This window comes from Phyllostomus discolor, chromosome 2 (genome assembly GCF_004126475.2).
Source record: "Phyllostomus discolor isolate MPI-MPIP mPhyDis1 chromosome 2, mPhyDis1.pri.v3, whole genome shotgun sequence".
NCBI lineage: Eukaryota > Metazoa > Chordata > Mammalia > Chiroptera > Phyllostomidae > Phyllostomus > Phyllostomus discolor.
In genome coordinates, this window is record NC_040904.2 from 201,317,509 (window position 1) to 201,329,453 (window position 11,945).

The 11,945-nt window shown below is 38.3% G+C and overlaps 1 protein-coding gene and 1 non-coding gene across 2 annotated transcripts; both read left to right on the forward strand.

Moving 5' to 3' along the window:
* The first annotated feature begins 999 nt into the window (after positions 1-999).
* On the forward strand, positions 1,000-10,858 carry SPIC (Spi-C transcription factor). Its single transcript, XM_036019471.1, has 6 exons — positions 1,000-1,073; positions 2,466-2,491; positions 3,824-3,917; positions 4,568-4,686; positions 6,918-7,026; positions 10,383-10,858. The coding sequence occupies exons 2-6, from the start codon at positions 2,489-2,491 to the stop codon at positions 10,814-10,816; spliced, it is 759 nt and encodes a 252-aa protein (XP_035875364.1). The 5' UTR covers positions 1,000-1,073; positions 2,466-2,488; the 3' UTR covers positions 10,817-10,858.
* LOC114514309 lies at positions 2,521-2,712 on the forward strand. The gene has a single exon (XR_003686027.1). It is a non-coding gene; the product is annotated as a U2 spliceosomal RNA (small nuclear RNA).
* Positions 10,859-11,945: the final 1,087 nt, after the last annotated feature.

Consider the following 11,945-nt stretch of genomic DNA (forward strand, 5'->3'; position numbering starts at 1 on the left):
AGAAAATCTCTTCCCTACCCACAAGGTTTACAAAAAAAAAAAAAATTCTCAGGTAGTTTCCCCCCTGGCTATATGTGATAGCTATTAAAGTGACAGAAGGTTACAGTTAGTTAAGGGTTGTGCACACTTGTGTTACAAGGAGGAGGCCTTTCCCACCGGGTCCCTGTGGAAGCTAGGTCGGACTCTAGCGAACAGGTAAGATGCAATGGGGGAGCAGGCAGATGGATGGACTGAGAAGGAGGCATTATAGGTGGCGGGAGCATCCCGGAGTTTCCATCAAAGCCACGAGAAACCATCTCAAATAAACCTCCGAGCTAACTAAGAGAACTGGACCCGCTCTGAAAATGCAGCAGCTTCAGGCGTTTGTGGCTAGATCACCACCCAGAAGCCTCTCCGGAGCATTTTGGAGCCTCCACTGGAACCGAGTGTGAGGAGAAGACCGTACCATGGATCTCTTACTTTTGTGTGCATATTTTTTATTCTGAGCGTAACATTTTTCCTTCCTCTTAAACGATTGATGGTCAATGAAACGAAAGCTGGAATGAAGACTAAGGCCTGAACGCCAGGGCGAAGAGGGCTCATGCCTTTGTGATCACTGAGTAAGGAGATGAGCAAACGACAGTATGAGTAAAGAAGATTGAAGAGGCCGATTTGAAAAGCTCAGAATGAAAGCTGTTAATAGTTCAAATAAGTAAGGCAACATAAGGTCCAGAATCGGGGAAGTAATAGGAATAAAACGGAGAGGATGGACAAGCATTGTTTCTAAGGCTCTGCCGGCCTGCAAGGCTGCAAATTAGGCTGGGTGGGGGTTTCATGGGGTTTGTTCTAATGCTTTGGCCCATAGGATACAAACTATTCCACATCTCTTCAAAATAATAGCCCCTGAGGCCTACTGGCCGTAGCATGAAATAGAGATTATGAAGGCACTGTATCTTTTAAAAAAATTCCCCTTTTGTAGCACTTCCTTAAAAACAGCTATTTAATGCAACTTTGTCAGTGAGTTCTTGACAGTTCTGTCTTAACGATTCTGATATTAATGAAACATTTTTGTAAAGGGTTGAAGTGTCTTCCTGGTAAGTATTGAGCTTATGCTTTTCAAAATACCTTGTAAAAATTATTAATTTCCTCCATTGGTCTAATGAGTGCTTTTCATTGACTGCTGTTCTGATTCAAGAAATATTAAGTAGTTGAGTGATCAATACGTTTTCAATTTCTTTATTCCCTTTGAGCTTGCTACTCTTAAGAGTTGCGATAGTTTTGGGGGTATTTTAGTCAAAAGAGTAGCTTCATTTAAGTATTCGAAGAACAACACTCATATATTTGTTTCGGTGCTTATCAGTCAAGGCATAGTTGATTAAAAGTGACTGACATGGTTTTTTAAAAATAGCTTTTCCCCAGCTTTATAGAGGCATAATTGATACATAATATTGTATAAGTTTAAGGCGTACAACTTGATGATTTGACATGAGCATATATTAGGAAATGATCACCATAATAGGACTAGGTAACACATCCATCACCTCACATAGTTACCTTTTTTATGGATTTTCTTTTCATGTTCTCTTTCAACTGACATGATAGAGGGATTTCAAAGAGCTGAATAGAATTTAGATATTTGACAAACTGATGTGTCATGGGTTTGTATAATAACAGCATTAGATCATGTCATCTCATTGCATTATGCAGTGTTAAATATTAGAGTAAGCTCGTTGTGCTCGCAAAATAAATGTAAGAACTTGTATAAACAATGTTTTGGTATGCTAAATGATAGACAATGTGAGATCCACCATGTACATGCTCTTTCTTGTTATATGGATTTATGCGTGTAGTTTTAGAGAAGGTAGATTTAAAAAAAACATTTAGTGTGAGTCTATGTGATAATTGTTTATTTAAAACAAAAGCTAAATTACTTACAGAGATAAGAAAGTAGATGATATAAAATTATAGACCAGGGTTTTTAACTCAGGATTTTAGAAAGTCCGTGAATGTGTCTCCAAGGGTATATTTTATTTGTAATGTATATACATTTCATGAGAGAAAAAGCATGCTTTTCACCAAATTCTCTGAAAGCTATTTAACATCAGAAATGTTTTTTTAAAGGAATTAAAAAAATCATTGCTATAAACAAATAACTATGCTAAAGAAAAAGAATTTTGATTTCCAGCATTTTGAAATATTTAAATATATTCCTCAGTCATTTCCATATTCTCTTATAAGTCAAGTATTTTAGGTAATTAACTCTATTTAGCTTTTTAAATTTTAAGAAGTTTTGTAATGATAGAAAAGCCAAAAATGTTAGTACAAAATTTTGTAGAAATAAAATTCGTACTCATCAAATAGGATTCAGGTGGTAATTTTGGTTTATATAAGACATTTTTAGAAAACATTTTGAGTAAGTTCTCTTAATTCAGAGGCAAACTGAGTAGAGACACTGATTTTGTTTTTTAAATATTAATCTTTTTCAGGATTGTCAGTTCATTAATGAAGTATGGTAAGTTGTCATTTAAAATTTCCTTATTCATCTCTTCTTGGCCTTTTGGTGAAGACCGAGGATAGTATGTATTTGTATTAGTGTATTATCTGATACACCCTGTACTCAAGGACATTATACTAAATGGATTTTTGGATCCGGGAGACAGAATTAGGGGCTTGCTCAGTCCACTCTGCGCACCGAGCGGGTATTGCAGTACCTCCAGGAACAGTGCAAGAGAAAAAAAGGGTTTCCTTATTCATCCTCTATTTTGGAAATAAAATGTATGGATCAGATTAATTACAGTATGAAATAGTTTGCAAAACAGTTCCATTTTAAGTCTTAGAGACATGCTTTTGAAAATAAGAGCATTTCATTTTTGTGTGTGATTACATGTCTCAATGCATTTATTATTTTTTTCTTCTACAGGTGTCTTTTTATTTTTTCCTTTTTTATTGTTTTTCAAGTAGTTTTCTGCCTTTTGCTCCCACCCATCCCCACTACCCCAGGCCTCCCCACCTCCCTCCCCCATTTCCACCCACCCTAGTTTTTGCCCATTGTGTCCTTTATAATTGTTCCTGTAAACCTTTCACCCCTTTCCCCCCTTATCCCCTTCCCTCTCCCTTCTGATCACTGTCAGCCTGTTCTCAATTTCAGTGTCTTTGACTAGACTTTGCTTGCTTGTTCATTTTGTTGAGTAGTTACAGTTCGGATTCTGTCTAATTGAAGATAATTTTTTGATCCCCTTTTCTTTTTTCTTTTCTAAAGATTTTATTTCTTTTCCGAGAGGGGGAAGGGAGGGAGAAACAGGGAGAGAAACATCAATGTGTGGTTGCATCTCGCGCGCCCCCTACTGGAGACCTGGCCTGCCACCCTGACGTGTGCCCTCACTGGGAATTGAATCTGCGACCTTTCGGTTTGCAGGCCGGCGGGCATTCAATCTACTTAGCCACACCAGCCAGGGCTCCCTTTTCCAAACCAGTCTCCACCTATACCACTTCTTGCTAAAATTTTACAAGAATGTTAAGCCCTATACTGTAGAATGAATACAGGTATTAGAGAGCCATAGATCTCAACCAGGATCAATTTTGTCTCTTAGGGTATATTTGAATGTATTTGAGACACTTTTGGCTATTACAACTGTTGGAGCACTACTGGCATCTAGTGAGGAGTCAGAGGGCAGAGGTGCTGCTAAACACCCTATAATGCCCAGGACAGCACCCCCACAAACTGAGACTTAACCAACTTAAAAATGTCAGCAGTGCCATGGTTGAGCCAACCCTCCTTTATATCAGAAAAATTACATTTAATTGGTAATTCCCCGAATCCAGAGTTCCATCATTGTTCTAACAGGCTTGTGTTGAACAAGATAAGCTGGGTCAAGCGTTTGAAGATGCTTTTGAGGTACTGAGGCAACATTCAGCTGGAGATCTGCCATACACCACAGGTAAAATGTCAGCCCCTTCTGCTCTTACATCAGATGGCTTGTTGGTAACATACAGGTGTACGGTAAGAAAATGATCAGAAAAGAAACGACCATTTTCACCCAAAGCATGCATCCAGGGTTCTCTATGCTACATAAATCCAAAATCTGACATAAAATATAGAGAATGATGTTCCATACAAGAATACTAAAACCTATAATTATCTGCTATTAAGCATATCTGGTTGACATTTACTTATTCAATAGACAGATGATGTTTACTGTTCAGAAAGGGCTTTTCAGCTATTCTGACTTATCTTAAAGATCTTCCACCCATCCATCCGGAGGAGTAAGTATTCCCTCCTACCCATTATCCTACAGATGTTTTAGATGGACAGTCCAGGTGAGATGTAGACATTCTGACAGTCAAATTTACACAGGGTATTGCAGGAAGTTCTAAGATAAAAGAAATGATGGGATCTTGACCTGCAAGGAGTGTGTACTCTAGTAGAAACAATGGAATATGTAAAAGAGTATCTGTAATATCAGTGTAACACAATAAGCAACACAGGGAAATGCAAAGTGATAAAAGAACACGGTGGGAGCGATTGCATATATGAGCACACACGAATATAAACTTTCACTTTTTCACTTTCTTTCTGCTTTTAATTTAGATTACAAAAATTACTTGAGTTTCATCAACCACTGTCCCCACGCCCATGCCAGAGGACATTCCGGCTACTACAGTATGCCGCCTCCAGAGGAACCTGTCTATGGCTGGAGAACAGTAATAGTGAGTACATGTACCGGGAGACTCTCCCTCAGTAACAGGCTAATTTCCTATTTGCTCCAGCCTTCCACTTGGCACTTGGCATGTGCTCGCTGAAACCCAGCTTAAACACAGCACTGCCTGGGAAAAGGTTTATTCATGGCCGCCATCCATGGTGTGAATTTGACAGTCAGTGTGGGTGATGATTGGCAATGCAGTGAAGAAAGAAACTGCCCTTTGTCATTGCTCTTCTCCCAGTGCTGGAGACTAGTTTGAATGACTTGTATTTAAGAGGAGGCTTTCCACATCCCCCCCCCCCCCCACTGCCCCGCCAACTGGTGTGACTTAGTGAGTCGGGCATCCTCCTGCAATCTAAAAGGTTGCTGGTTCAAAGCTTTCCTTTAGAATGGAAGGGCAGGTAAAGTGCTTCTCAGGTAAGGTCAAGTTAAATTTCATCATCACCAAGCCCTTATTTTATGAAATGCTAAAGGGACTTATCTAAGAAAAGAAGATAAAGAAAAGACATGTATAGTAAAAGGACAGCAAACTCACAATTATTAACAACCACACCTAAAACAAAAAACGAAAAGAAACTAAGCAAACAGCTAGAACAGGAACAGAACCACAGAAATGGAGATCACATGGAGGGTTAGCAACAGGGGAGTGGGAGGAGGAGAGCGGGAGAAAAGGTACAGAGAATAAGTAGCATTGATGGTAGGTAGAAAATAGACAGGGGGAGGGCAAGAATAGTATGGGAAATGTAGAAGCTAAAGAATTTATGACACATGGACATGAACTAAAGGGGGGAATGTGGGTGGGCAGGGTGGAGGGGAATTAAGAGGAGGTAATGGGACAACTGTAATAGCATAGTCAATAAACTATATTAAAAAAATTAAAATAAATAAGGTTGCTGGTTCAATTCCCTGTCGAGGCATGTGCTTGGGTTGCGGGTTTGCCCAGACAGGGCACATAGGAGAGGCAACTGATTGGTGTTTTTCTTTCTCTTTCTCCCTCCCTTCCTCTCTATCTAGAAACAAATAAATAAAGACTTTTAAAAAAGAAGAGGCTTTTTCAAAGTTCTAACATCACTGCTTCTCCTTGGTCCATCTGGAAAATTGCAAAAAGAAAAAAAGTTATGATAGTTTCCTAAAAGCCAGAGGGCAAAGGCCCACATATCCCCTGCTCTGGCTTTACCTACAATTTTATCTTAACTTGCTCTGTTCCTCGCCCCTCAGGCTCAGAGCTAGCTACATGTAGTGGGCCAATTAATTTATATTTCAGTAGACTCCTGCAAAAGGAGATGCCCCTCCATCTATCTCTCCACTCACATGCTCTTTTACATTGTTTTCTTAATGTATTCATTTTATTAAAGTAGCCTTAATGTGGTGGGATATACATAGGAAATGTAATTTTTCTTTAGTCACTAGCTGCAACCATGCTATGAAAAAAGTCCTTTTTCTGATCCTGTAAGTTGTTCTGTCACGACCTTTCCGCGAGACATTTCTTTGAAGAGGGAGTTTTGGGTTCCAGCTTAAGCTCTTCTGCCTCCACCTAGGGTTGCCAGGTAAAATACAGGATGCCCAATATTTCCATCTGCTAAATCTGGCAACCCTGCTTCCATTCAATTCCCGCGCCCTGGCGTACATACACCACACTGCCTGTTGTGGTTGGGAAGTCCTTGCCTGTTGGGCAGCCCTCTTGTGTGTGGTGTGGTAAAATGGCTTGAGCCCGACCCCTTGCACGGTGTGTAATTAACCCCCGGAGACCCACACATCCTTGTCGTATGTAATGGTAGAAGCTCAGGCTACTGCCTGCTGTCCCTCTCTTGGCTCTGCTCTCCTCTGGCTGCCATCTTTCTCCTCTAATCTCCTCTTGCCTGGGTGAGCATCCAAAGCAGGAATGAAAGCTCATCTTCCCCTTTTGCTGACACCTCCATTTCTATTAATGATTCTTTCAGATCTCTTTGGCTCACTGGGTATTTTTAAGGGAAAGGAGGGAAGCCATCTCCTGTCTGTTCTCATAAAGGAGGAAAATATGTAATTCCTCACAAACCCAAAGATGACCCTCTATCTCTCGGTCCTCTCTGTGCATGCTAGTTCTGTTCTGGGAGATAATTGGCTGCAGTTGAGGGTAGAGTGCTTTTTAGAATTTGGGAGATGTTTAGCACTATTTTTGCCCCCAGCCTTTGACTTGAGCCACTAACTAGGAGCCACATGGAAAGTCCCACTTAACACCCTGCTGCATTGTTTGTACAGAACAGTGCTTCGGACCTCTATCTTGAAGGAAATACCCATCAATCTCTGCAGAACATCCCTGAAAACCAGCTGGTACAACCTCCTGTTCTCCAGCAAAAAGGAGTGAAAGGTACATGGATCTACCTCTCTTTCTGTAGGTAAAAGAACACCGTCTCCCTCAAAGTGGCTTTAAGGGGATTTCATATATAAGTTTGGAATTGTATTTGCAAAATATTCTCTAATCACAGTTGAGCATCATTTAACTCAGACAGACTGAAGAACACTAAGCTTATCATCTTGGGTGAGCCTTCTTATTACTTCATAGAGATATTATGAAGCCGCAAAGTGTCCACTTAGCTCAAATAAATGAATGATGTGTGTAATTTATATTTTAGGTATAGAAGGAGAAACCTTTTCACAAGTTATTTTAACAATCTTATTTCAAGTGTGAAACCCTCAGGATAGAAATCATCTTCTTTATTAAGTTTTCTGCAAAAAAATTTCCATAATAATTTGATGTTTTATAAATGTTAAACCCTGATTTTATAAATTAAGATGATGATGATCTCACTTTACAGTTGGGCCAAGGTAGCCTCTGATGGCTAAGATGTGAGCCACACACATTCACACACACTATTGAAGGGGTTGTAAATTATTCCAAAGTCTTATGAGGCAATTTGACAACACCTCTCAAAAGTCTATCAAAATTTTAAGCGCTCATATCTTTTGACTTTAAGGGACTATGTAACTCAGTGGTTGATTGTGAGCTCTGGGTTAATTGTGTGAACCTGGGCAAATCACTTAACCTTCTGCACCACAGGTTTCTTATTCAAAAAACAAATAATATTAATTGTACAGACACGATAAGAGTAGTGTAAAAATTAAACGAGGAAACCCTTATAAAGCACTATACTCATAGCCTGGTACTGTGGGTAATTTCTCAAAATACCATAGATGCATGAGTGTGTACATACACATACATACGTATTTTGTGATGAGCAAATGTTATTTGTGAGAGTAAAAATAATGGCAACTCACCTATCGTATTCATTGTATATGAGGTGCATCTCAATTCTACAATGCAAGTTTTAAAATGATACTTGATCATAGTTACTTAAAATTATTTTAAGTGAATATTATTTTGAAAACTAATTTTGTTCCTGGAAAACAGTATATTGGATCCTACGATTCTAAATATGCAGTGATCTTCTAACTCAGTGAAGAATAATGTACAAAAAATGACACAGAAAAAATAAGTTTGTATCATAGAATATTAGTATTAAATATTTAACTGTGGTAGTAAGTTAATATAAGGAGCTTAGCTTGTCACTCAGTTTTGGTAAATAATTCACTCACTCACTCACTCACTCCAGGGCGTGAAGCCTTTATTTTTTCATTGATATTTTTGTTGTAGAGATTTGCTGTTAGGAGACATCATTCACAATTTTCTGTTTAGAGGTTTATCTTCCACCTAAAATAGAGATACATTTGAAACAGGATAAAACAGTAATTTGGAAATTCATCACTGGGAGAAAAAGTACATGCATAAAGTAGAACATACATAGCTATTGAAAGTCATGAAGATGCACCTTATATATTGATAGGGAAAGAACTCTAAAATACATTTACTTTTTTTGGTTTTAATCTTTTTAAATTCCATAATTGAAAAGTAATAACACTATTTTTAAAAAGTGAAAGTGTTCCTTCTCTCTTCCCATGTTACGCCCCAGAAGTAATTATTGTCAATAGTTTAGTTATTTCCTCTACCTATAGTTAATCCCTGTATTGTCCTATGATTTAATTTATGATACATCATTTGTTTTAAAAAGTGCAAAATAGTATAACATTTGTAATTTTTAAAGGATATGCATATGTTCGTATGGGCAAAAAATAAGAAACGCTTTCTAAAACTATGTAGGTTAAACTAGCACTTTTATTTTCACTTTATGCTTCTGTTTTAGTCATTTGCTATGAGCATATAATGCTTTTATCTTTTTTTAAATAACTGGGATGCATTTAACTTTTTTTTTAAAGATTTTATTTATTTATTTTTAGAGAGGGAAGGGAGGGAGAAAGAGAGAGAGAGAAACATCAATGTGCGGTTGCTGGGGGCCATGGCCTGCAACCCAGGCATGTGCCCTGACTGGGAATCGAACCTGTGATGCTTTGGTTCAGGGCCCACGTTCAATCCACTGAGCTACGCCAGCCAGGGCACTTTTTATCTTTTAAAATATAAAAATTTAAACATTTTTTTAAAAAAAGATGAGGATCCATTATAATTGACTTGACCACTGGCTGACAGGCAGAGAGTTTGTTTAAGGTTGTGACTTTAATTCATGATGTGTTTTTGGTAAGTCCCTTTCATTTCTCAATTCATAAACTCAAAATAATTTAATGCAAAAGATAATCTTTGTCAAAACCTTTGAGGTTTTTGGATGAATGATGACTGATGCAAGAGGATTACTCCCCAAAGGCTATTTAAAGCAGTTTTGGAATCCACTATGCTGCTTTCTCAAGGGGAAAACAGAATTTGGCCGTGGATTTTTTTTAGCTCCTGACAGAGCTGGTGAGGCATGGCATTAACAGGCCAATTCAGAAGTCACCACATGGGCTATCACCTTCGCTCTCTGTTCGGCTAATGAAGTCCAATAAAAAACAAACAAAAACAACAACTTTTCCCAAAGTTCCCTGATGAGTTATTCTGAAATCTAAAGGACTGTGTTCCTAAAGAGATAAGAACTCTGGCAGTGGCACTTTATGTAACAGCAATGAAAAATATCACAATGCCCATGGTCATTGCCATCATTCATAAGCAATGTCAAAATGTCATGAAGATATTTTGGCATTTTCCACTCCAGTTTTTTCTATACTTGATTTTTTGAGAAATAATAGACCCAGAGTTCACATTCTTTACCTGTCTTTGTTATTGGTTTCACTTAGATTTGCATAGGGTTTTGCATTTTACAAAATGGAGTCATACTCCTTACTTCATTTGACTTAGCTCATTTGAATAAAGACCTTCAAATGACTTACTTTCTGTATATGGCTTTTTAGGGTTCTCTTTAAAACCAGTAAACGTTTGCCATCCATTTTGCTTAGTTTTGTTGGCTTGTAGAAAGTTGAACATATGACATAAAACTACTAGTTAAGATTTAATTGGAAAGAAAGACCGCAGGACAAACGGGAGACTCAGGTAAAGAAGTTCCTGGCTTCCCTTTTTCATTGAAAGATGGTACAAAATTTTGGGCAAATTCTCTGACAGAGAAAAGGCTCCAGTTGAAACTTCAATAGGTCAAGTAGACCCTTGACTTTCAAGTCCCATAAAATAATGCCATAAAGGCACGCCTAAGAGGGTGAGGAGGAGGAACACCACTCCCAGGGCAGCTTTCCGCTCTATAGTCACTCAACACACCTTTCCTGAAGATGTGCCTTGATGCCACAATGAGTGGAGTATAACATTGTGTCTTCTCCATTGTTTTTTTTTAGGCAGGAAGAAGCTCCGACTGTTCGAATACCTTTACGAATCCCTGTGTAATCCCGAGATGGCATGTTGTATTCAGTGGGTAGACAAAAGTAAAGGTATCTTTCAATTTATATCAAAAAACAAAGAAAAACTCGCCCAACTTTGGGGGAAAAGAAAAGGCAACCGGAAGACCATGACGTACCAGAAAATGGCCAGAGCACTGAGGAATTATGGAAGAACTGGGGAAATCACCAAAATCCGAAGAAAACTAACTTACCAGTTCAATGAGGCCATTCTCCAAAGACTCTCTCCACCTCATCTGTTGGAAAAAGAGATCTTTTACTCACAGTATGTTCAACCTGACCAAGAATATCTAAGTTTAAGTAACTGGAATGCAAATTATAATTATGCATATGCCAGTTATCATGAGCTAAGTTACCCTAATTGTGAAATGTAGTCTTACATATTATGATTTCCTGACATCAGAAATGCCTGAACAGGCAATACAGATGATGCATTATAAAATTGTACACTTGAAACCTAAATAATTTTATTATTCAATGTCATCTGAATAAAGTCAATAAAAGTAAAATTAAATTAAAAAGAAATCCCTACAAATTTCAGAATTTTTCTCTTAAAGCAAATGCTGAAGAGAAAAAACTTTATCATGGCTATTTTTTATTAAGTAGCATATAATCTACAGTAACTTGGTGAGATATTCCACCAGTAAACCATGTTAAAATGATTCAGTCCCATTTGAATGCCTGGACTAAATGTCCTTGCTCTTACTACTATCTGTGCAATACTTTCTTCTAGATTCACAATGCCAGTAGAAAGGCTTTGATTTATATACTCATTTAAACATTCTTTTCCTGCCATACCAAAAAAAATGACTAACATATCTGATGGCCTTAGCAACAAAACAAACACCGATTGTGATGATAGTGTTTATTTCATTCCAAAACACATGTAATGGCTGTACAATCTTCAGCAGCTATTGTGAACTTATATTTTCTCTGCACTCGGACCTCATGGCCTGTAACCCTGGATGCCAAAGAAAAGAAGGTCTAAGGAAAACACCACTTAAAGTTTATCTCTTCCACAAATTACTGCCTTGGATTTCTCCTCCCTAGGGTAGATCCAGAAGCTAACGTTTCTTGCTCTCCTGCCACTCAGCCACAGGGAGGTGCTCTTGCCCTGTTAGCTAACTGGCCCAACCTTGCAACCTGATCTCTTTTTTCCCTTGAACCAGCCCAGCTGAGATCAAACTGGAGTAGGTGGAAGAAAAAAAGAAGAGAGAGTTTGATAAACGATAGAAACTAATATACCCAGAGAGAAACCAGAATTTAGTCAGTCTGGCTTGAAAACGATGGTTTCATCTCTATAGTCCAAAAGGAACCCTGGGAAGACATACTTTTTTTTCTTCCTGTTTGGCAGGTTCTTGCATGTGCCACAGAGCTTCCCAGACTACATGGGCTGTTTTCATCCAGGTCAAGAGTCCTATTCAGTTTGTAGCATTCCCTCTCACCTCTTTTTTTCTTTGTGTTCAGGTGGCCTTCCTTCCCAGGGCCTCTTAAGAAGAACAT

Excerpts from the sequence above, each read along its gene's own strand:
- SPIC (XM_036019471.1), top strand. Across the intron at positions 3,918-4,567 it reads AGATCTGCCATACACCACAG|ATTACAAAAATTACTTGAGT; the intron begins GTAAAATGTCAG and ends CTTTTAATTTAG. Across the intron at positions 7,027-10,382 it reads CCAGCAAAAAGGAGTGAAAG|GCAGGAAGAAGCTCCGACTG; the intron begins GTACATGGATCT and ends GTTTTTTTTTAG.